At 44.3% G+C, this 22,395-nt stretch overlaps 1 protein-coding gene across 1 annotated transcript in view; it reads left to right on the forward strand.

The window, feature by feature from the left end:
* N (neurogenic locus Notch protein) overlaps positions 1-22,395 on the forward strand; it is a 150,214-nt gene that overhangs the window by 52,459 nt on the left and 75,360 nt on the right. The window contains exons 3-5 of the mRNA XM_076376116.1: positions 3,847-4,203; positions 7,292-7,447; positions 18,879-19,061. Of these exons, the coding sequence (XP_076232231.1) occupies positions 3,847-4,203; positions 7,292-7,447; positions 18,879-19,061 (696 nt within the window). The remainder of the gene's footprint in view (positions 1-3,846; positions 4,204-7,291; positions 7,448-18,878; positions 19,062-22,395) is intronic.

Raw genomic sequence — 22,395 nt, forward strand, 5'->3', positions numbered from 1 at the left:
TTCGAGGACTTTGGGTGTTCCTGAGGCTGAGGGTAGGATCTGTATTTGTAGAGGAGCATTGGAGTCTCTGGAGAGGTTTCTGAATGTTGAAGTAATAAAAAAGAGGGTAGGTTGTTTTTTAGATTTTGGGGATTTTAGTATTTTTCAAAATGGTAAAAGTGTATTATTTTCAGTTCACTTTTAGGCTAAAAAAGTGTCGACCTTTAATTTAAACCTAAACTTCAAACTTACTTGCAAGCCATTTCATTTCATCCCTACTTTCATCATTAATACCATATCAAGCTTACATCGAACTCCACATAACACAGTCAATAATATAAACAATAGAAAAATTAGTCACACCCCCAAGATGCTCCACTCCCCTCCTCAAGGGTGGATGTTTTGCAGGTATTCACCTCCCCACTAACGCCTCACAAAAAGACAGAAACGATCAAAGCGATATCAACGCGGAACAAATGATCCCGCAAATACGCTGATTTTTCATCGATCCTCGCCCTGGCTTCCTTTTGTCCAAGTATCGATATTAACAGCCGATTCGTCTCGGGTCCGTGACAATATCCACAGGCTCCCCATGCCTCCAGTTTCTTGCCCCGATTCAGCCTCCAAACAGGAGCAGCCTCAGTTTTTCTCTCGTTCCAAAGAATTTTCTTTCTTGCTAAACCCTCGACGAAAACGAAGCCCCAGACGATATTGCCGCAATAATGCTTCCGTTTTTTCATCGGCGTCACTGAGCCCCATAAAGCAACGATTTAACGCCGCCAGTGGTAACGCAGCGCGTTGAAATCTACTCGCGTGTAGAGGTCGCGCAAGAACTCTCCGCACAAATTCGCGGGCAAGCAAATATTATAATCTGAATTTTATGACACGAAGGTCTCACGGTAGCACGCAGAACGGGCCGAATCCCTGTAATCCGGTAACTCGAGAAGGGAAACCTCTTCAGGATTCCAGTTTCGAATCTCTGTCGAAATTCTGGCTGGAAGCCCCCGATATAACCATCTGTTGCCTCGTGAAATCGTCTCCCTCCAGTAGTTTACGCTCGACGAGAAAAAGGAATGGTCGGGGAGGCGGAAAGAAGTCATCGAGGCCGATGATAGCCTCTGCATATGATAGCGGGTCGAGGGCCGTTCATCTAAAATACGACCTCGACACGAGTTTACGATTCTCCTATCTAGTCTCGCCGATCGTGATCCCCTTTGTCGTGCGTTTGTATCGAAACGCCATACGCTAGTTAAGATTCGACTGCGAAATTATTTCTCGGAACGACCTGGAAATCCCCCCCCTCCTGTCGGATAATGGCGCACGCGAAACGGCCGATTTACTTTTGCATCGCTTTAATATTAATGTTACCGCCCCTTCGTCGGGACGCTGGTATAATAACGTCGTGGCTGGGACGGTTATACATATGGACGTGTTGTGCCGCGGTTTTTCTGGAACGAAACTCTAGCTCACGGTGAGCCAGACGCGTGTGTGCTTGGTCAGACGAGGCCAGATGCATGGGAAGTTTAGTTAACCGCTCTATCGAGCATAAATTATGCGCGCCATTAGAGCTGGTAACTATGGACCGCGGGCATGCACGGCGAGTGATACCGATAGATAAGGGCGGAAGGAAAGTGCAGCGAGAGAGATGTCTTCGGACAGGGAACGCTGGCAGGATTTCCTCGTTCGGTTTCGCTCTGGGCGCGAACCTGTTGCGGATGTTGAGAGAGATGGGAGCTGATTCTGAGGCGTTATGTAAGCTTGGGAGTAGGGTATCTGGGAGGAGTTTTACTGTGCTGCGATAAAAGAGGAATTATGTATCTTTCTTTAGAGTGATCTGATGCTTGAGGTTTAATTGGTGAAATGGGATTTTTAGGATTTCTTTGAATTTGTAAATAATTTCGCCTGTTTACCTGAAATTCTTTAAGGTACCAGGGTTCCATTGGTTGCAGTTTTAAATACAATTGCTTTTCATTGATCGTCTCCTTCGTTTCATAGGAATATTCTTCTACTTAGCACCGTTAGAGTTCCTTGTGAACGTATTAGACGCCCATTTTATTATAAATAAAATTCATTTATTCATGTGATATAGCTGTTGGAGGTTAATTATCCTATTGACCCATTCTAATATAGACTGTGCTTTCATTCCTGATTGATTTGCCTTGATCCTTTGAAATCTAAAGATTTACCGTTTCTTGGTTACAGTGAATAGTCATCTTCTTTTGTATGGGAAAAAATGAATCCATAGAAATAGTTGACGATGCTATGGCTTTCCTGAGAACTTTGCGCATCGCAGTCTTTTTTGTGAATAGGCACAGATATTGAATTATGTATTCTACCATGAAATCAAGGAACGTAGAAAAAACTTTCTCATATTTTTCTCAAATTTAACAAGGTTCTAATTCCTAAAGTAAGAAGAATCATAGGTTCTCAAAGACACAGCTTTATTTTCATAAAATGAATCCTATTAAAATCGGTCCATCAATATTTCTTCATTCATTCCTTAAAGCACAGTCTCCAGCAATGCAATCTTTCTTCCAGAACCATCGTGTCAGCTGCCCAGCAGCTATTCCATCGCGAATCCATTATCCATAGATTCAGATATCGCGATATTTGTTTTACCTCCATGGACAAAGGGGAGCACAAAAGACAGCGCTTCAGAGCAAGTGCATTCAGTCGACTTGCAAATAACCGAACCGCGTCATGCTACGTCGATCCTGCCGATCTGGTAGCTGACTTCTTCTCTATGCGCCTGCTTTTTGCGCTATGGAGGCACCACGGCGATTTTAGTTTTAATTAAGGATATCTCGTTCTTGCCGCTACCTCGAGAATTTTTCCTGAATATTTCTTCGGTTTAACAGTTTGTGCCCTGTTCCACGATTTACTGTGCCCTCGCCCGAGAAAACAAGTCTCATCTATCCATTTACTTCTGCCATTTAGTCGGCAGAAACCGATCGGTGCATTGAACTATCGATTTCACGGTTGGCGAGCTTTATCGCTTCATTTGGAGCGCTCTCAAGGCACCTCCTCCCTCATCCTCACCATAAATTCGTCGGACAATAAAATCTCGTGTATCTGGCACTGTTCTAATATAACAGTCGAATTTTTTACGAAGAACATGCGAGAGGTACACGAGCCGGTTGTGTAGTAATGAGTTCTCTTTACGACCGTGTAACGATCATCAGTATAATCTCGACTGGTCAAGGGTTGCGGAGCACTCAGTCCCGTTTCAACCTCTGCGCTTCTCTGTTTGCCTTACGATCCCCTCTTTGATACACCGCTTCTAAATCTTGCTACAGGGTTGGATCGTAAAGCGAAAGGTTCGATCTGCGCTGGGAATCTTGGACTGTGTGTCGTTCTTGATGAACCGTTACGACACGCTTTGTGGAGAAGACAAGGTTGTGAGGAGAGTGCTGTAAAGTGCACACGCGACAATATTTACTTTATGGCTCCGTAAAGAGAGCTGGGTACAAGTTTTAAAGCGACGCAGAGCTAAATCAGCGCCAACTAGCTACGTGGAAAAACTGTTAAGCTGAAGTTACTGAAGTTTCTTGTAGGATTTATAAAAGTGCTCTGATAGACTTGGGTTTAATAGAGTCATTAAAAGGTTTATTGTAATCAAGCTACCTTTATGATAGTTTAAGGTCTGTAACAAATTCTACAAAAGTCTGCAATACTTAGGTCTGCTTAGACTTTTACTTAGACTACTTAGACTTGGAGACTTTCATAAGATCTATATGACCTTTTTTCCTTGTACAGATTTAAAGAAGGACATAGAATGATGTCAGCGATAGCTACTTTATTAAATATAATAAAAATTGGTAATATTGTAACATTAATCTAACTCCATATTCGTCTTAAATGTTCCAGGTTTCCGAGGCGAGCAGTGCGAGGAGAATATAGATGACTGTCCAGGAAATCTCTGCCAGAATGGCGCGACCTGCATGGACAGGGTGAACGAGTACTCATGCCTGTGTCCTCCATCGTATACGGGCACGCAGTGCGAGCTAGACGTGGACGAGTGCTCTGTGCGACCATCGTTGTGTCACAATGGTGCCACGTGCACGAATTCACCCGGCAGTTACTCTTGCATATGCGTGAATGGCTGGACTGGGCCCGACTGCAGCGTCAACATCGACGATTGCGCGGGTGCAGCCTGCTTCAATGGTGCTACCTGCATCGATCGTGTTGGCAGTTTCTTCTGTCAGTGCACCTATGGAAAGACTGGTGAGTGCACGCGATTCCCACAGTTCAGCCGAGGCGAGAATCATTGTAGTAAATAGACACGTTTTAAAGTTGAGAATAGGCGATGATAGGTAACGATGGCGGGCTTTATCAATGGGGTAACACGATTGATTACTTTATAATTCGTGTGGGAAGTTATGGGAAACAGAAATGCGAGGGAATGACTTTCCCTAGGAGTACTAGAACGTTCCTCGAGCTCAGAACTTAAAACATGTTAAATTATTATATGTACTACAGAATTCTCTTTGTGTAAAAAATTCTCAAAAAATTTGAACCACTTTTTCTGGATAAATACATAAAAGTCGTGGGTTCGAGGAACTTTTCCAAGGCTTCCATGTGACCACTTAGGGTCTAATATTCATAGGGTTAAAGCAGAAGCCAACTATTTATTAAGAAGAAGTTTGTCTCAAAAAATTCGATCTCCTAGTTAAACGAAACAATTGGTAAAAGAGTCTCATCACTCATACTTCGAATCTAAAATTGCCAGTAGAGTCTAGAAAGCAAATCTCTGTGACTTTCTTTACCTGATAATAGAAGCTAACCTTCAACAAGAAGGCCAAAAGATCGCGTCGGAATTATGCATCGCGAGTGCATCGTCGGGCAGGTGCATCTGCACGTGCAACAATATGACGCGGCCTTCCCGCGGACGCAGAAGGGTCCCTCGGAATCCCGAGATTCCGGAGGCTCTGGCAGCTCAGCCTTACCGAGACACCGACGGCCTTGAGGACTGAAAACGAGTTTCTGTCCTTACTTTCCTGCCCAGGACCGAAGAAGATGGTTTTCAGATCGATCGTACCGACAGCAATCGCCAAATACAGGCATCCTTCTTCTGCCCTGGCATTGTTGCGATTCCTACGATATCCTTCGCCCGTCGAACACCAACTTTTTCCGCGCCGCGAGCTCGGGAAATGTCGAATAAAAGAATTCGCGCGTGCAGGACCGCGGTCCTGGTAACTTATGAGGAACCAGAGACTCGTGAGGGTTTCAATGTCTGGAATGCAGTGTTTCCTGAATTTTCACTCCTGGAGAGAAGACGTGGTGGTGGATTTTGGTAGTGGTTGAGATGAGAAATTGTTTGAAACTCTCTTCAGAGTATGTTAATTTTAATGTGGAAGGAGAGAAATATTGTGTAAGGCGTTTTAAAATAGTAGGCAGAAAGTGATTCAGAGAAGTTTTTAGGAAGAGACACAAGATCAGATGAAATGGAATAAAATTATATAGTTTCCTATTCTTATTCCTCTTCTTATTACTCAGTCTTCTTTATAACTCGAGAAACTCTCAAGTATAGCACAGAGTATTTCAAAGTTTCAAGCAGTTAATCAAAGTGATTGAGAGAAGTTCTGAAAAAAGAATACAGCATTACAATTCAACAAAATTGCATAATTTCCTATTGTTATTCCTCTTCTTGTAACCCAGGTTTCTTTATAGCTCGAGAGATTCTCAAGTAGACCGAAATTAGCAACAAGTAATTGCTTAGGGAACGACAATCGAATGTTCCCCAGTAGTTTTCGCTGGTCTGTAAGCTCACTAGTGTCTAGCCGATTTACGATCCCATTACTTGAGAACAGTTTTAACAGCACGGTAGAAGTTAACGGATTTACAATACGTAGGTGTATACGCGTAACGACAGCATCTCTTGGCGCACGGTTGAAGCCTGGAGGCTCCCTTTCTTGCGCGTACGGGCGCAGTTACAGTTAGTCGCGGGTGTAATCGTGCATCTGCGTCGCTGCTTACTCTGGTTTATATACGAACATCCTAGATATTCCTATCCCGTTATCGAGATTCGTGCGTGAACGCAGCGCAACGTTCGCCAACAAAGGATACGCTTTTTCTACCTGTAGAATCACTCGCAGATGATATCGAAACTGGATCCCATAGAGGCGTATTATTCCTATCCAAACACGCGTTAGACTTAGATGTAAATGCAATCTCGTGTTTCACCTGGATCAGAATTTTCTGTAAGTGTCTTAGAACATAGTATTCACGGTTGTTGTAATAACTAGAAGGTACAGTATCGCTGTGATGGTTGGAAGTCATCGAGATAGGGTGTTTTCGATACGTGCAATATTGACTGGGCATTGTATTGGAGAGGACATAAATTGTCTATGCAGAATCTGAGATTAGGTTTTAGAATAGCAATTTGCAGTGAACGGTATCCATTATGCTTCGGATGTACTACTTTCCATCGTCTAGTCCCTGCTGACTGATTTACAACCTGTGAATAGTGTAGTTGATATTGTTATTAGCTGCTCTGAAACTTCAGCAGAAATTCTACATGGGAGCGCCATGTGATTAGAGTTTAGTTTCTAAATTTTATAAAAGAATAATTTATTTATATCTTAATTATTACAAGAGAAAATTCTTTCCACTGACGTCGTAGACTAAATGAGTAGGGGTACTGCAAGCAATAGAGACAAATACCGTGCAGTACCCCTACTCTTCTACCCTATTACGTCAGAAGAAGACATTTTATCCCGCCAATCAGCATCTGGCAATGCTGAATATTATAGTAGATTATCAGAGTTCTTATAGCTATAGAAGAGATTGTAGCAATAGAAAAACTCTCATCCCTCGAGACAAAAGATCACCACGAATGCATCTCCAGCGCGCATCATCTTCCACGTCGATTGCAGCTCGAGTTCCCCACGCGGTTCGCTGCAGGAGCAATTAGACCGAGTTATCGTGTAAGCTCGCCAGCATTTCCAGTAATGTACTGAATGCGAATGCGCCTCGAGCAGCGGATCGGCGGACACGAGTCTCTGGGATTTGTCACTGGTCAGACCCCTCTCACCCCCTGGCTCCCTGAGTCTTCTCGATCTCGGAGCGCAGCGTTTCTGGCTAGGTTACGCGAACTGAGCGATACAGGCCTTAATGATGTCCATCTTTGGCGGTCGCCGCCGTGTTTGGTGCTGGACGATCGACACTTTTGTCCTAGAAACGCACGCAACCGCGGCATTAACGACAGACCCCTTCAAAATGGCGGCGACCTGCTCGGTGGCTGCGTGGATTTTTCGCCCGTGTCGACAGGACAATCGGAAGATGAATCGTTTGTTGTGCTTCTTTTTTGCAGGCCTCCTCTGCCATCTCGACGACGCTTGCACTTCGAACCCTTGCCATCAGGGCGCGATCTGCGAGACCAGCCCCATTAATGGATCCTTCACTTGCTCCTGCGCGACAGGGTACAAGGGGATGGATTGTTCTGAGGATATCGACGAGTGTGAACAAGGTGAGTAATAAATGTTTCGTCTTGTTATTAATGGAGGTTATTTTCTGATTTCGATAGGCCTTGGATTTTTTTATTCTTTCGGCGTTGGTTGTGTCTGGGGCTGTTCCTAAGGGTGGGTTTCATTGGGGCGAGTAGTCTAGTTTTATTTCTTAATTGTGAGATTTTTGTGATATTTTGAAAAATTTGTGGCCTGAGAATGTAGTGCTTAACTTTTGCACCATGAAGATTTCGAGCAATTTGCAGTAGCTGAAAGGGATAAAATTATGTAACAAATATTGGAGAGAAAAGAGAAAATTGTAATTTCTTATTAGACACTGTGTGCTTGCGAATATAAAAAATGATTTGATCATGCCTCAGGGTAATACAAATGATCGTTAATGGTGCAGAGGTTAATGCATACAAATGATGTTAAAGAATCGTTCGTGTTCATCGAGTAGTCTCAAACTATTCCGAATGTAATCTCGGTTTGAAACGAAGGCAGAGCCTCGCCTCATGTCAGTGCTTCTTCGTGCGCGGTTATTAATGATTCCATCGATCTAAAAACGCTCGATGATGATTTCGCGCATGAACAGATCAAAAATATCTCGATGATCGTATCTGATAGATTTTGTTACGGTGCAAGTTAGTTCCTATATTAAAATGCTTTGAAAGAATAATAAATGATCGTCGTTATACTTGTCATAAAAGAACAGTTTAATCTGTTTTATATTTATTTATAAATAGACTATAAATTGAACAAAATAGGTTTCAATTTACTATGTCTTCATTCTTCATAGATCATTTTCAAACTTAAATTTTGCAAGTAGATTTTAAAACTGAAATCAAGGTTTTGACAAAATATCTTTAATTCACTATAAACGTATTTTATTCCCTTTGTTCAACGACGTTTCATCATCGAGTCTACAGAACTTTAAATCAGATACTGATGAGATCAAACGATGACCTGGTCGCTCGCACGTGGTCAATATATTAGCTGACGATTTTGATTCAGCGAGACATGGTTTTACATAGGTCAGTTCGCTCATACTTTGCATGACCTGTGCATATTAACATCGTTCCGACCGCGTGGGCAGGATAGTAACAAGTCGACTGACAATTGCACTTCAACGACCTGGAAAGTTCAAGTTTAGACTTATCGTCTCGATTACATCTTTCTGCAAACTTCAACCTCTGCAGTTTGCCAGGAAAATGTCTTTCCATATGATTAATTTGTTCACAAGGGAAGGAGATACTTTCCAAGCCTCAATTCGAATGGAAATTTTAGAGACACGACACGATTTCCAGGACCCAAGACGCACAGTTGCACAGTCGGTCCACGAGATCGGGAGCAACTGATAATTGTTAGATTAATGTGTACGACCGTGCGAGAAAGCCCCCACGGTTCGTGCAAATTGAAATCCCGCACGGGGTAAATTGACGTACGAGAATCGATCGATTGCGAACGATTAATTCGGCCTTGGACGCGCTTCATTCATCCTACAGGCCCGAGCTTGTTACTCCCATCCCGTTATAGCCGTTGTCGTCGATCATGATTGATCTATCATGAACGACGAATCCTCGATCGCGCGTTGCGGCAATCTTATCTGAATACATCCGACAATATAGTATCGATTGCGCTGTCCTCGATTGCCGCGGTGGGAAATGTACAGTTATGTTACGTGGCAATTAAGCTTTCGTACCATTGCTGATTTACGAGAAACTCGGACTCGCTGGGAGAGGCTCATTTAATGTGGGGTATAGTCTTCTAGCTTTAGAATATTCAAATATACAGGCTCTCAAATATTCAAATTTTAAACGAATCAAATATTCAATCTTTCAAATCAGTATGCAATTTTTTAAATCATTTATTCTTCAGATGTTCTAATCTTTCAAGTACTCAAATTTTTAAATATTCTAATCTCTTCAATCTTCAAGTATTCTAATATTTAAAATTTTCAAATATTAAAATTTTTAAATATTCAAATATTCCAATCTTTCAAATTTTCAAATATTTAAATTTCCAATTTTTCAAATATTCAAATTTCCAAATATTTGAATCTTTCAAATTTTCATGTATTCAAATTGAAAAAAATTTCAAAGTCCCTCGACGTCCCTATCCAAAAACGAATCGCCTCTTCAAACACGAAGTCGCCAGTAAAATTGAAATGCTTGTGAGACATACAACGCACTGTTACCTTTCGAATTGTAAGCAGAATGTAATATCATCTCGGTAGTGGGTCAGGGAAGAGGGTTGCCTGAATGGTCGAAGGATCTCTTTTCAAACATTTCTTTCAGACAGCTCGTTCGCGATCTCGTTCTCAAAGCATTCCTCGTGAACACCTGTAGGGTGCACTGCACCTTAATAAGTATCCTGCGAGGACTTCGATCAGCATCGTTCTTTTTCCTTTCTTTATCTTCCTCTTCTTATTTCCATTCCGTATCTCCAGGCAAACTTGTCATTCGCGACTCCCTCCCCTTGCTCGTCCTTTGAGAATGAGTTACCCTGATGCGCAGCTTGCGATTGGCTCCGTAGGACGTATCGGCCGAGCTCGAGTCTTACCGCCAGAACGACGAGTATTATTAATAATTCCTCGGGTATAATTGATGGTACAGCGAGAATTTATGGTCGAAACTGCACGTTACACGTTGATACCGATCGATCGACAGTTGTCTCGAGAGCACTTTGGCGGGACTCTTTGAATCCTTTGCAGCTCGTTCACCTTTTCACGTTCTTTTTGCTGGTACTAAGCTTTCGTGAAATCTAAAGGGCACGCGATGGATAGAGAGGTTCCATTGTGCAAGATCCAGGGGATCGTCTACTAATAAAAATGTAGATAGATTTCAGTCAGAATACTTCAAATCCACTATATTTCATTCTACTCTCTACTTTCTTCTTCCCTCAAACACAAACTCCATATTTCAGATCTCAATCAACGTCACAACTAAAATTTCCCAAAATCGTGCCGCAGATCGTTTCACCTCCCAGCCCATGGACAATAACCAAAAACAGTCGAAACCCTTGCCTCCCTGCAGACAGCAGAAATGGCTCGCCTCGTTTCGCATAATCCGCGGCGATGCACCGCGAGTAATGGATTTGTAATTAACCAGTGGACAGGCAGTAGTCGCGGTTTAATTAATAGTCCGAGGTGGAATCGAGCCCAGCATGGGGCCCACACACCTCGGCGGTTTCCCTCGTACCGTGTTGCGTCTTCCTGCTGTTTATCTCGCCGCATTATCAGCCGGCAATTCGATTTATGATAGCGCGCCGGGAGAAGGCCGCTGTCAATCCGCGGGCTGGCGTCGTTGACATGGAAATAAGCAGAGATGCAGGCTGTGGCTGTGCTCGATCACCCGTGAACCTGGAAAAATCGTAATGGGCCATGGCAAACTAGACGAGGGGTAGGGACAGGGAGGGGGCGAGAGGGGGGACGAGGGGATCGTTCACCGTTAACGCAAAAGGAAATCGATATCGCAGGATAGTTCGCGGCGAAACGGAAGAACCTCGCGTGGATTTTTCGTTACTTAATCCTCCGCTTTAATATCGGTGGTCTGCTTCTTGCTCAAATCGTAATAGAGTCGAATCGAATTCGTGCTGTGATATCTTTATGGTGGGACGTGGCCGATTCTTTGAAACAGTTTTACGTATGTTTTCGCTGAAATGGATGCTGGAAATCGTTATCACGGTTCTTGCGAGATCTTGAACTAAGTTGGGTGCTAGAGTTATGTACGCGTGGAAGTGTTCTTGGATTTGGGGTGGTAAATGATAGTTATTTGGTTTGTGATTTAATTGCGAGTATTATTGCTTCTTATGTAGTTGAATTATTCTCTTCTGTGGGTCTCCGTTTGGGGTTCTCTGTGTTTGGACCTGTGGGAGGGGTTGGCTGTAGGAATCTCAAAGGGGATTTGATATGTAGATGCTCTGAACTTTAAATTTATTTAGATTCTGTTTCTCTAACTGAGTTTTTAAAAAGTAGAAATTGCATAGAAATCGATTATCTAGTAAAGTGGTCGTAACAACAAATCCAAGGCTGCACGTAAAAAATATCATTAGCCCGACAGACACCCCATGCGTCTCCGTCTCCCATTCAGAAAAGAGAATCACGAAAGAGATAAAGAAGCAGACGCAGCTAGATATACGAGTAGATCTACGTAAATCCCTGTTTCACTCGCAGCTGGGTAATAAATACACACTACGGGTGCCGTAGGCGAGCGTGCCGGTTAATGCGTTTCGTTCCACACAAAGACACTTCATTAATAATCAGAAACGCGTCTTTTGTACCGTGCACTCTCCACCTGAAGCTCCACAGTTTCCCCTACCCAGCGCCACCAGGGCCGCGTTTCCTCGCGTTAATCAACCACGCCAGGTGAATTAATTGGATTTCGGGGGTGAGGGTTGCCACGCTGCCATTCGGCATTCGTAGACACCGCTCATCGGCTAGAATCGTCATTACCAGGCGGCGTAACGAGCGGTCACCATTCATTTTCTGGATTTCATCAAACGGGCCCCTGGTCCTCCTCGGGCTAGGTAATTTAGCGAAGACTCGCGGTGGGTAGCGAGGGGAGGCAATCAATCTGCTGGATCCTTCTGCAAGCCACGGTTTTTGCGTTTTCCTTTTCGCGTCCCCCGCTCCTCGGCGCTTTATTTCCCCGCGAGGATCGAGGGGCTACCGTGAGCGAGGGCCCCTTCGCGATAACCACCCCAGGAGAAAGCGCGCTCCGACCAGGCCCCGACCGTATCCCCCTCTGCACCAGATTTCGGCCGTTAAAGTTTTTTATAGCCGCATAATGAATTAAGGATCCCCGGTTTTTCTGGGCGAGCGGGCCCCATTTCGAGAACCCGTTCCTCTCGCTGGTAGACTGTACCCGTGTGTCATGCTTCGAACCCCAGGATTGTAATTAGGAAGACATTACTCAAAGAGGGCCTTTTCCCCCCGGGGACTGGGATCGTTCTTGGTACGCTTCGCCTTCGTCCACGCTCTCTTTTTCTGCCAGCCTCGCCTCTGATGGCCCGCGGGGCCCTCGTCGGGGGCGTGCGGTTCCCTGGTTCATGGACACCGTTTTGGCGAACCAATTATCAAGGGATTATGAGGAGTATGATTGCGTGCTTGCTAGCGCGACCTCGACAGTGATGCAGAGCATCCCTTTGGCGGAGGATTGTCTCTCAATTCTGGGGGAGACAGGGGATCGCGGGAATTTCGAGTTTAATGAGCTTTTCGTGATTTATGGGGGTCCTTGCTGGAGTCCCCAGACGAATTTTTCGTTTATGCGAAGTGGGTAATTAGGGAAGTAATACGTAAGTGTGGTTATTGCTTTGCGGAGATGAAGTCAGAGATTTGGTCAGGGCTTTTCTGTGCGACCTCTTTTTTCGAGGCTTTTCTGGGGGAGATCTTAATACTGTCGTCGATTGGTCGATGGTAACGCCCTGGTCATCTCATTTATCCAGTTCTCGTCTTTCTCTTTGCGGCCTTTCGATGGTTCGAGTCATTAAATCCCCTGGAACATCCACTTTGTTCCTGCTCATCTTCGCCAGACGACTGCCCCTGGCGGTTAGATCCTTCGATAAACATGACGGATCTCGTTGCTTCCGATCGACTCGATCCAACGATTGCCTGTACCAGACCGCCAACAGCTATAATTATTGGTGGATCATTGACGCGTTTGAGACACTTTCGTATGATCATTTACACCCAGCAGGCAGTCACGAGCTTTCTATACTTCTTTTTTATTTTTTGAGTCACTGTGCTCTGGCCCAACACACTGTCTTTCAATTTATTTGCAGTTATTCACAGATTTATTTACATACATACATATATTGTTATCAGCTCTGAATAGATCTCTTGTCTAGTTTCCTCAATTTCAATACCAAAAATAAGATAACTCTAACTGTCTTTAGAATTTAAGTTTTGCACTCTTTTTTTCCAAAATCAAGAAGATATCAAAATCCATATAATCAAGGCCAAACAGAATCACGTGAATATATCTATCTTCATACAGTCTCAAAGTGTCATGCTCCGCCAAGAAGTGGTCCAAAGACAGTTTAATCGACCCACGAATTTATATCTCCCTTGATACCCCAGACATCAACCGCAATTTCAACCCTTTTCTACTAAATTTTTATTTCCCTCTTTTATCCCATTCGTCGAGCATCGTTCACAAGTTTTTCAATGGCGATTCCCTCAAAGGGAAAGCAGCCTCATTGGGAGCAGCTAATTTCATGGAAGAGAGCATAATTTATTCGCTCTCGTCCCGAGAGGGACGTCTCTCTAAGATAAGGTCTTCTCCTGCGGCTCGCGATCTCTCCTCCAAGAGGCCCATCGCGAAAAAGTTCTCCTGGAGAATCCTCTCTCCTCCCTTGCCTTGCTTATAAATATTTACGCTGGATTCCTGAAAACCTCGGTCCATTTGCAGCGAAGGACCACCGCGAACCGGGTCGTTTCTCCGACCGCTCGGTGTTGAATTACATCGTCGGTGCTCCAGCCATCTTTGCGGGCTCTGAAATTCCCTGAGACGCGCGAAGGTGACACCGTCGGGACGTCACGATTCCTGACAGTGAGGTGAAAGCACGTAGTCCTGGAAAATTCTCCCTTTCTTTGTTCCTGGAGTATTCTGTTTCATACATGCCTCAGTTCTTCTAATGATATGAGGGATTTAAGGTTCAAGTAAATTTGACTTATTTTTGAGTAGAATTGGCATGCTAAGGGTTGTTGGTAAAAATGAAAATCTGATGAACAGTTTGAGAAATTTGCAAGTTTTTTGAAACTTGGGTTACTCTGGCACTGAGGTACAGAAATAGTGTATTCAATTCCTGGGATGCAGTTCAAGTCTCTAGACATACATTTTTCAATCATCCACTTAATAGGACATTCAATATCTCAAGTGTCCTTGTATCGAGACATTTACTTTACATATTCCTTTGAATTTTCTGAAGTAAACCTTCAGACTCTGCGTCTCCAACAACTACCCAGCGTGTCCATCACGTGGACCCGAAGATGTCGATAGAAATCGTGGCAAAGGGCCCCTTGAAGTCTGGTCCCCTTTTTTCAGCGAATGTAACGGGCTTCGTGTGAGTTCCGCAAAGCCGATGATTGCGTGCCAGTACAAACAACGTGGCAACGCGTAACGAAATATCCCTTCTTCCTTCGGTGGTCAACCTGCCCGCTCCTCGGGCCAGGCTTCCTCCACCTTCCTCTTCGAGTTTCGTGCCGAAGTCGAGCTGGCCGGATCTCGGCCGAAGGCACACCGCAGCTCCGCTACCTGCCGGCTAAACAAAGACCCATTGTTACACCGAAATTTGGCAACGTTGCCCTGACAATGGTAAACCGATACGAGCAGAGGCCAGGGCTCTTATACCTGGCCTGGATGTCGGTGTACCTGCAGGCACCTTGAAAATCCAGGCTACTCCTCAAATCGTCCGTCAAACATAACTGTGTCCTACGCGGGGATCTTCGACTTTGCCTCGATTCCCTCGATCTTTATTGATCGCGAGGCATTGTGAACTGGAGGGTCGAGTTGGTCTTCGCTCTGATGAGTCTTTTACCGTTTAGCTTGGAACGTGTGGGTCTCTCTGTCGAGATTCGATGTTTGAGTGGAGGTCTTCGGAGATGTTTGGCGCAATTTGGCTGTGGATTCCTGTTAAACAGAGATAAGGCTACTTTTAGGTTTGGGGAGTGGGTTTGTGGGGATTGAGATAATAGGCGGACGATGAGTTGAGTAACTGAAAGTAGGTTTTTTGGGGAGATTGGTCTGGGATGAGATTGCTTGAAAATGGAGGAGTTGGTTGAATAAGGAATTCAGGGATTGGGTGTGTGCTCGGTTTATGGAAGAGGGAAGAAAAGCAATGAGGTAAGGAAAGGGAAATTATTGAATATTTGACTACTGTGAAATTTAAATATCTAGGTACTTATTTAAAAATTTGAAAATTTAAAAATTTGAATATTTCATAATTCAATCACTTGAAAATTTGAATATTTGTATCTACAGTTAACGAATTCGAAATTTTAATATTTAAAAATTTGAAAATTGGGCGATTTTGAAATTTAATATATTCACATTAACCTACTCATCTGCTCTAACCATTTTCAACCTCAAGACTCACCTCTTAACCTCTCTAGGTCTCCACTCTATTTCCTCACTCCCTAAACAAAAACCATCTTCCCTCGAAAACTTCCTGAAAAAAAAAAAAAAAACATTCCTCCACCGTTCCCAATTGAAATCTCCCCAGAAAGACAAAAATGAAGATACTTTCCTGGATGCAAGAGGATAGGATGTTGTTCGTAATAAGATTTCGCCGGAAATGGAGGCTCAGGAAGAGTGTTGTCCACCCGTGGCTCCTCTTCCTTGGGTCAGAGAGATCCGGTGGCAGCGGTGCATAAACGAATCTAATTAAACGCTAAATTGTTATTTTAAGTTTAATAACGACCATAATGACCTCACGCTCGGTCCCGTGCTCTGTTATTATCTAGATTGCATATTTTCTGGTAGATTAAGTTCCTCGGGGGCAGCTTGGGGCCTGCAAGAAACGCGAGACAAGGGCAGCGAACGATCGCGCTACCGAACTCGCAAACTGCTCCCCGAGGTGGCACGATTGATCGATTATCCGCGATATTATATGCGTGGATAACCGAGATACACCTCCGATATTACTGGACGAACGTTAGATGGCCAAGTAATGACGTACAGATTTCTGTATTATGGTGGTCGACTCGCTGCATAATTATAATCAGTCTGCCTCATTAAGCGGAGTTCTCGGTGAACAGCTTTCTGATTGTCTGTTTAACTTCTGATTCTGTTGTAATTAGGCTCGTGCACGTAGGTCTCTGTTTAAAACTATGCAAGGTGGGCTGGAGAGAATTAGACTTCGGTGTATTTCAAGCAACTTTCCTTGGAATAAATATTATTTCATAACTCTCAACTATGGATCACCCAATTTTATGATAGGAAGACTTTGAGTAGAATCTGTGTAGATATTGATATCATATATTTAGAAAATTAATTCCTACGATGTTAATTAAAATGTAGAAATGACGTATGGCATATATTCCCAACTTTAATTATCAAGTTTTTCATATTTAAATGAGGGCTGTAATAAAAATATAACACATGGAGTCTGGTATCCAGTAGTTAAGGGTTAAAGTATGTTATTTTATTTTCCATAGCTGAATTATCTTCTTTCAAGTAGTATGATCGACTTTCGTTATTAAATTCAATGAAATTAATTACCCACACTGAATAACTCGTTGCTAAAAAATCCTCCTAACAAGCACAGCCTCTAATTTATCTCCTCCTCGGGACTCCTCCCAGAGGCATTCAAACGTGAAGACAGTCGCCATTTCCCCCACGTGGTGTCCCCGCAAGTGCCACCGAGCGCGAGCACTCATCGGTCGGCTGTTTTTGAAAGCCTCGTCCTTGAAGACCGCTGGACGAGCCTGCTCGACCGATTCGTCATCTGTTCGTCCTCCAGCCGATTGCTAACACGACGGAGAAATGCGTTTCTTGTTCACTTGGTGACCGCCCCGTAACACACGTACACCACCCCTGCCTCGTTTCTCCCCCCCCACCGACGTCTTTTCTCCCTGGTTTCTTTCAGCGGCCCCTTCCGCGGCAGTCAAACGTCGCGCGCGGCGACAGCAATTACCCAAGGCCGGAAAAACCGCCAGCGAATTACACGAGATCGGTATGCGAGCGTGCCAGTGGCAACGCCACTTTATAAACGGCCGCGGCTGCCCTGTTAGCCCCTAGGAAAAGTTCGCGAACGTCGCTGGTAATTGTACATACGATGTCCTGGGTACTACGGGCAAGCTTGCCATTCTCGTGCCAGCTTTTTGCTGAAGTTATTCGCGAGCTTGGCCTTGAGTGTGAGGTTCGAGGTTTGAGATGAGTGTTTTGGATGCTAAATTGAGGAGGGATTTTCAGTTACTTGGAATTCGATTTCAGTGTGTCGATAGACGAGTGAAGTCTATTCGGGTTGATTTGAGGGGGTTGGAAATTAAATTGGTGAACCATTTTAAGTATCTTTGAATTGGGGGTAGAATAGAATTCTCCTCAGTTGGGAAGTCATGTGAAGTCTACTGTACATCAGTCGAAGATATGCCTTACCTACTTTCTCTATTTTTCAGTAACATTATTATTAACCCTGTAACGACACCCTGGGGTCACTGACAATCTCACAATGGAAAAAAATGTTTCGAAAATAATAAATATTAAAATTTCTTTTTGGATTGCCTGCAACCCCACAACCCCAAATGTTATTTGTGTCGAAATATAGAAGGGTGTCGTTTAGGGTTAATTGCCCCCCTGGAATAACTAACCTTTCCTACGACTCTCCCTTCCGCCATCGTACACTTTCCCTCTTCGATTACCACTGCAAACGAGGATCAAATTCAGCCCAAGGCGATGGCCATCGAATTCCCACAAATCCGCGTTGCAGCGCCACTTTCCTCTATCCAACGATCCACGGTGTTCGCGAGATCGATAGAGCCAGTCGACAGCCGCGTGGGATAGAAATTAAATCTGACATTTGAGGGGAGCCTCGGGACTTAATGAAACGCTCATCTCGCGAGCGGCGAATCGTCGGACAGCTGACATCGTTAATTATCTTATTGCAATTAGCGTTGGCCACATAACTCCGAGAAAAGGAGTCCTCGCGAAATGGATTCTTGGGCAGGGGAAGGCAGCGCAGTTGGTACTCCTGGAATCCGTGCCTGGCAGCTTCCTTCTTATGGTCGTGCTCCCCCTTCCACCCTCCTCTCGCTGCCTCTTTCTCTAATGGCGCGTCGCTTCGAAAAAGCGCGCTGACTTGGCCAATTAAGGCCACTATCGCGCATTTGTCCCACGTCCCACGGGGGATGCACCTGCGTGCAGGACTTTGATTCTTGCACGGCTATTAATTATTATGCGCCACGCGTTCCCTGCTCCGCGGCAGTTTTAATTATCGACCCTTTCACGGTCAAGCGCGCGCTAGTCGCGCGAACTATCTCTTCTGGGACTTACGAAGACCTCGTGCATCTTCCCTGTGTGTTCGGTTTTCTGTACTGACTCTGTGATCGGAGACAGGACTTCCTGTAAGGAGGAATGTTAGGGAAGAGACTGGTTCGATGAACTTCGGCTTATAGAAGTATTCTTGTTAATTATTTGGAAGTTTAGATGAGGGGAAATTCTGAGAATTTTTCTTTGCTAAAATTAAAGAATTCAAAATTTAGAAACTTATCAATGTTATTAGCTGTATATTTATTACCATCACTGAAAGAATAATACTTACATAGATCATACTGTAACCTTCGACTACTAATCTTCTATTATTTTCACCCTCTGCACTTGGAGGTTCTAATTTTCTATTTATTGTGTCTCTTTAAAAGCGACAGTTGAATGCAACAGGTTAAATCCTTTAAAAATTATCATCCCTTTCTATAAATTCTTCACATTAAATAACATTTTCTTCTTCCATTTTTTCTAGGTTCTCCTTGCGAGCACGACGGGATCTGCGTGAACACTCCAGGCTCCTTCGCCTGCAACTGCACGCAAGGATTCACAGGACCAAGATGCGAGACGAACGTGAACGAGTGCGAGTCCCACCCCTGTCAGAACGATGGCTCCTGCCTCGACGACCCTGGGACCTTCCGCTGTGTCTGCATGCCTGGTAAGTGAATCCGTTTCTTCCTCATACTTACGTCTTACCATGAGGTAGCTTCTTTTCTTTGAAAATCGTCTTCTTTGAAAAATCGAACCCCTTTTGGTCTTTGCTGCCAGAGAAGACTGACCATTCTTGTTGGTTCGCGTAATCTTAAGCGAGCTATACTCAGTTACTAAATCCAATGCCTATCAATTATTTAAATTACTTCTCAGAAACCTATCACCCCTAGACTACGAGATCCCTCACAGACTTTCGCGCAGAGTTCCCCTATCGGTGAAACAATACCCCACCTTCAGATTAATCAAATAAGACAGTTGCCCAGCACGGTCGCGAGTCCGGCAATTAGCAAAGGGTCTCAAGTTTCTCGTGTCCGTGCGCGGCGCGGAGGCATCTCGCGCGATCAGAGGAGGCCCCGTCGCGAGGCATTTTCGTGGAAAAGCCGTTCGCGCGAACGAGCCACGCTTCGCCGCCGTCTGGGATCAAGATTCAGCGGGCGCGATAGCGTGCAGAGGTCTGCGGCGAGAGGTCCGGTAACTCCGTGGGTCGGTCGTTCTGTGTCGTCGGTAAATTCTTCCGAGATGACAGGGCCACGGTTTGCATTTATCTGATGCTGCAGCCGCGGAAGGACGCCGTCCCGGTAACTCGTTTACTCTTTTAACGCGGCTGGTACGCGCCTCGGCCACGCGTAAGTCAACCTTAATTGTTCGGAGCCACGTAAGCGGGGCCACGGTCTTCCTGCCTAGGGAGGAAGGGCCTTTAAGGGCCTGCCATAGAGCCTGGCCTCCGTCGAGATCCTGCCGGTCGATAATCGATATAATCGACGGGGAATGACCAGCAGGCTCGATATCGCGGGGAATCGCGTAAACGCCTCTAAGTGAAGGGAGATTCTTCTGGGGAAGACTGTGGATTCCGTTTGATCGATGCTGCTGGAGGGGGATCTAGCGAGATCGCTGGGAGAGGCTTGGAGCTGGGGATCGGGTCTGAGTGGTTTATTTCCTTTGGTTAGGTTCTGTGAGGTCGGTGGATATTGGAGGAATTACTTGTTTTTTTTTTTGGTTATTGAGGATTGGGTGGGTTTGGTGAGGGTAGTGGAGAGGATTTTTTTTAGGGAGACTTGGTATAGATTTGTAACTTGTCAGTAGTGAGATTATGGGGTACAGTCGTCAACAATCTGTAGTTCTAATTATTGGTGATTTTATGCTAGTCGAGATACCCATGAAAATAGTACCATTGAGAGTTGGGCTGTGCCTGTATCAGTTTTTCCAAGAAAGCATTTGATTTCATTACTGTATGCACTCATAGTTTTAAGACAGAAAACTCTAGTTGCATAGAAACTTTATTAACAAAACAAAATAGACGTTCACTAGCCAGGTCAGTCACAATGGAATCAGTAGAATAAGGCTCAAGTCAGACATAATGAAGTCAGTAGAATAAGTCTCCAATTAGACGCAGTAGAATCACTGGAATAAGTCTCAAGTCAGACCTACTGAAATAAGTAAAAATAGTCTCAAGTCAAACACAGTGAACTTAGTAGAATAAGTTCCAAGTCAGACACAGTAGAATCAGTAGATAGACACATTTCCCACGAATTTCAGGCATTTTCTTAACAATTAATAACCCTGAAACAAAGTTTTCAAATGAATATTCTTATTTCTTATTTTCTACTATAAATCACCATGCTTCGAGTCATCTTAATATTCCAAGACACTATAAAAAATATCCCGCTACACATCGTAACACTTTTTATCGCACCGTATATATCTCAAAGAATTAATGCAGCAAAGCTGAGAAAAAGGTAATTACTACACACAGAAAGTAATGGTGGGAGTAGGTACACAGGTCCGCGTGCCGCGATCAGAAAAAACTGAATCGATCAACCGAGTCGAGACAGGAGGGGGAAATTACTTTTCAAAAATTTCATTTGCGTATTGTAATTCGCGTCGGTGCTTTGGCCAGCCGCGGCCGATTAATTCGCGTCCGGCAGTTCTTGAATTTAATCTCCTCTCGTATTACAGAATCCCCCTTCTCGTCCCTTCCCTCCCCCTCGTCCATCGTTGATCTTCGACCAGACGAATTTCTCGAGGAAGATGGACAAGGTCCCAACCGGTTTCAGACGTGAACGCGAGAGGCAAGAGGGACGAGCAGGATTAAATTATTGTCACCGTGGACATTCGGTGCCTCGTTTTATTTGGGACCCCGCTGGTTCCTCGCTCCCTGACGATCACGTCGCGGGGCAATCAAAATTTTGCAAACGAGCAACTGATTGGCGCACGTGTTCGCGACAAAAAGCTTGGCTCCTGGACGCTCTACAAGAGATCGTTACTTTTTTATGAAAATGGGTGTAGGATTCGTTTCGGATTGATTTATAGTTTGTTATATCTGCGACTGCAAGGCAGAATTACCTATGTCACATGTTCAAGAAATTTGAGTTGAGGTCTTAATTGAGGCCCAGAGTAGAGAAGTTATATATTCAGAAGAATTGAAAGGCATTAAAAGAATTTTTTTCACTTAAAAATGAGGGCTCTGGAAGACACATGTTCATGATACAGTATATTGAAAGTATATTAGAACAATAGCATAATTTCACTTGGGTTATTTTGTCTTGTAACCATAGATATATGATCTTCCAAGTTAGGGAGTACCTTATTTAAAATTGATTCGAATGATTAAAAAATTGGATTTCGAGATTTTTCTTTACAAAGTAGCAACTCTTTTTTATTCAATACCACAAGTAAAAATGTTTGAAACAATTTCATCTTAGCATTACCTAAACAGAGTTTGCCCTCAGTAGTACAAGCGATGCAAGACCAAGACACCTCTAAAAACAGCTCCAACGCGATTCAATAATGACACAACTCTCGAGCATATGACCATCGAAGAGGGTGCCCTTTCCCCTTCACACATAGCCAGAAATTACGCGTCCCTTCGTCGCGCCTCTATTTGCATAATATATTCCGCGATCCGCGAGCATAATAAACCGCCGAGATCCGCGGAACAATGAAGACCAGACGTTATTCATGCACGCGAAGCGTCAAGTGAACGCCCCGCGCGTATTGGGTCCGAGGCTCGAATCGAATGGACCATGGCTAGAGCAGGGAACAATCGAGGGAGAGCAGGAGGAGAGGAGGAGAGGGGGATCGAGAGAAGGTGGAACAGACGAAGGGTACCGAAAAGTGAGCGAGCAAAAAATGAGGGACAGGCCGAAAGGGCCTTCGAAGGGGTACGAAAGAGGGGGACAAGGGGGGGCAGAGGGGGCCAGGAGTAAAATATGATAGCGGGATTCGCGAAATATGAGAGCGAAACGAGGGGATCCGTTGCCCCGGGCCGCCGAGCGGGCACA

The sequence above is a fragment of the Calliopsis andreniformis genome, chromosome 4 (assembly GCF_051401765.1).
Source record: "Calliopsis andreniformis isolate RMS-2024a chromosome 4, iyCalAndr_principal, whole genome shotgun sequence".
NCBI lineage: Eukaryota > Metazoa > Arthropoda > Insecta > Hymenoptera > Andrenidae > Calliopsis > Calliopsis andreniformis.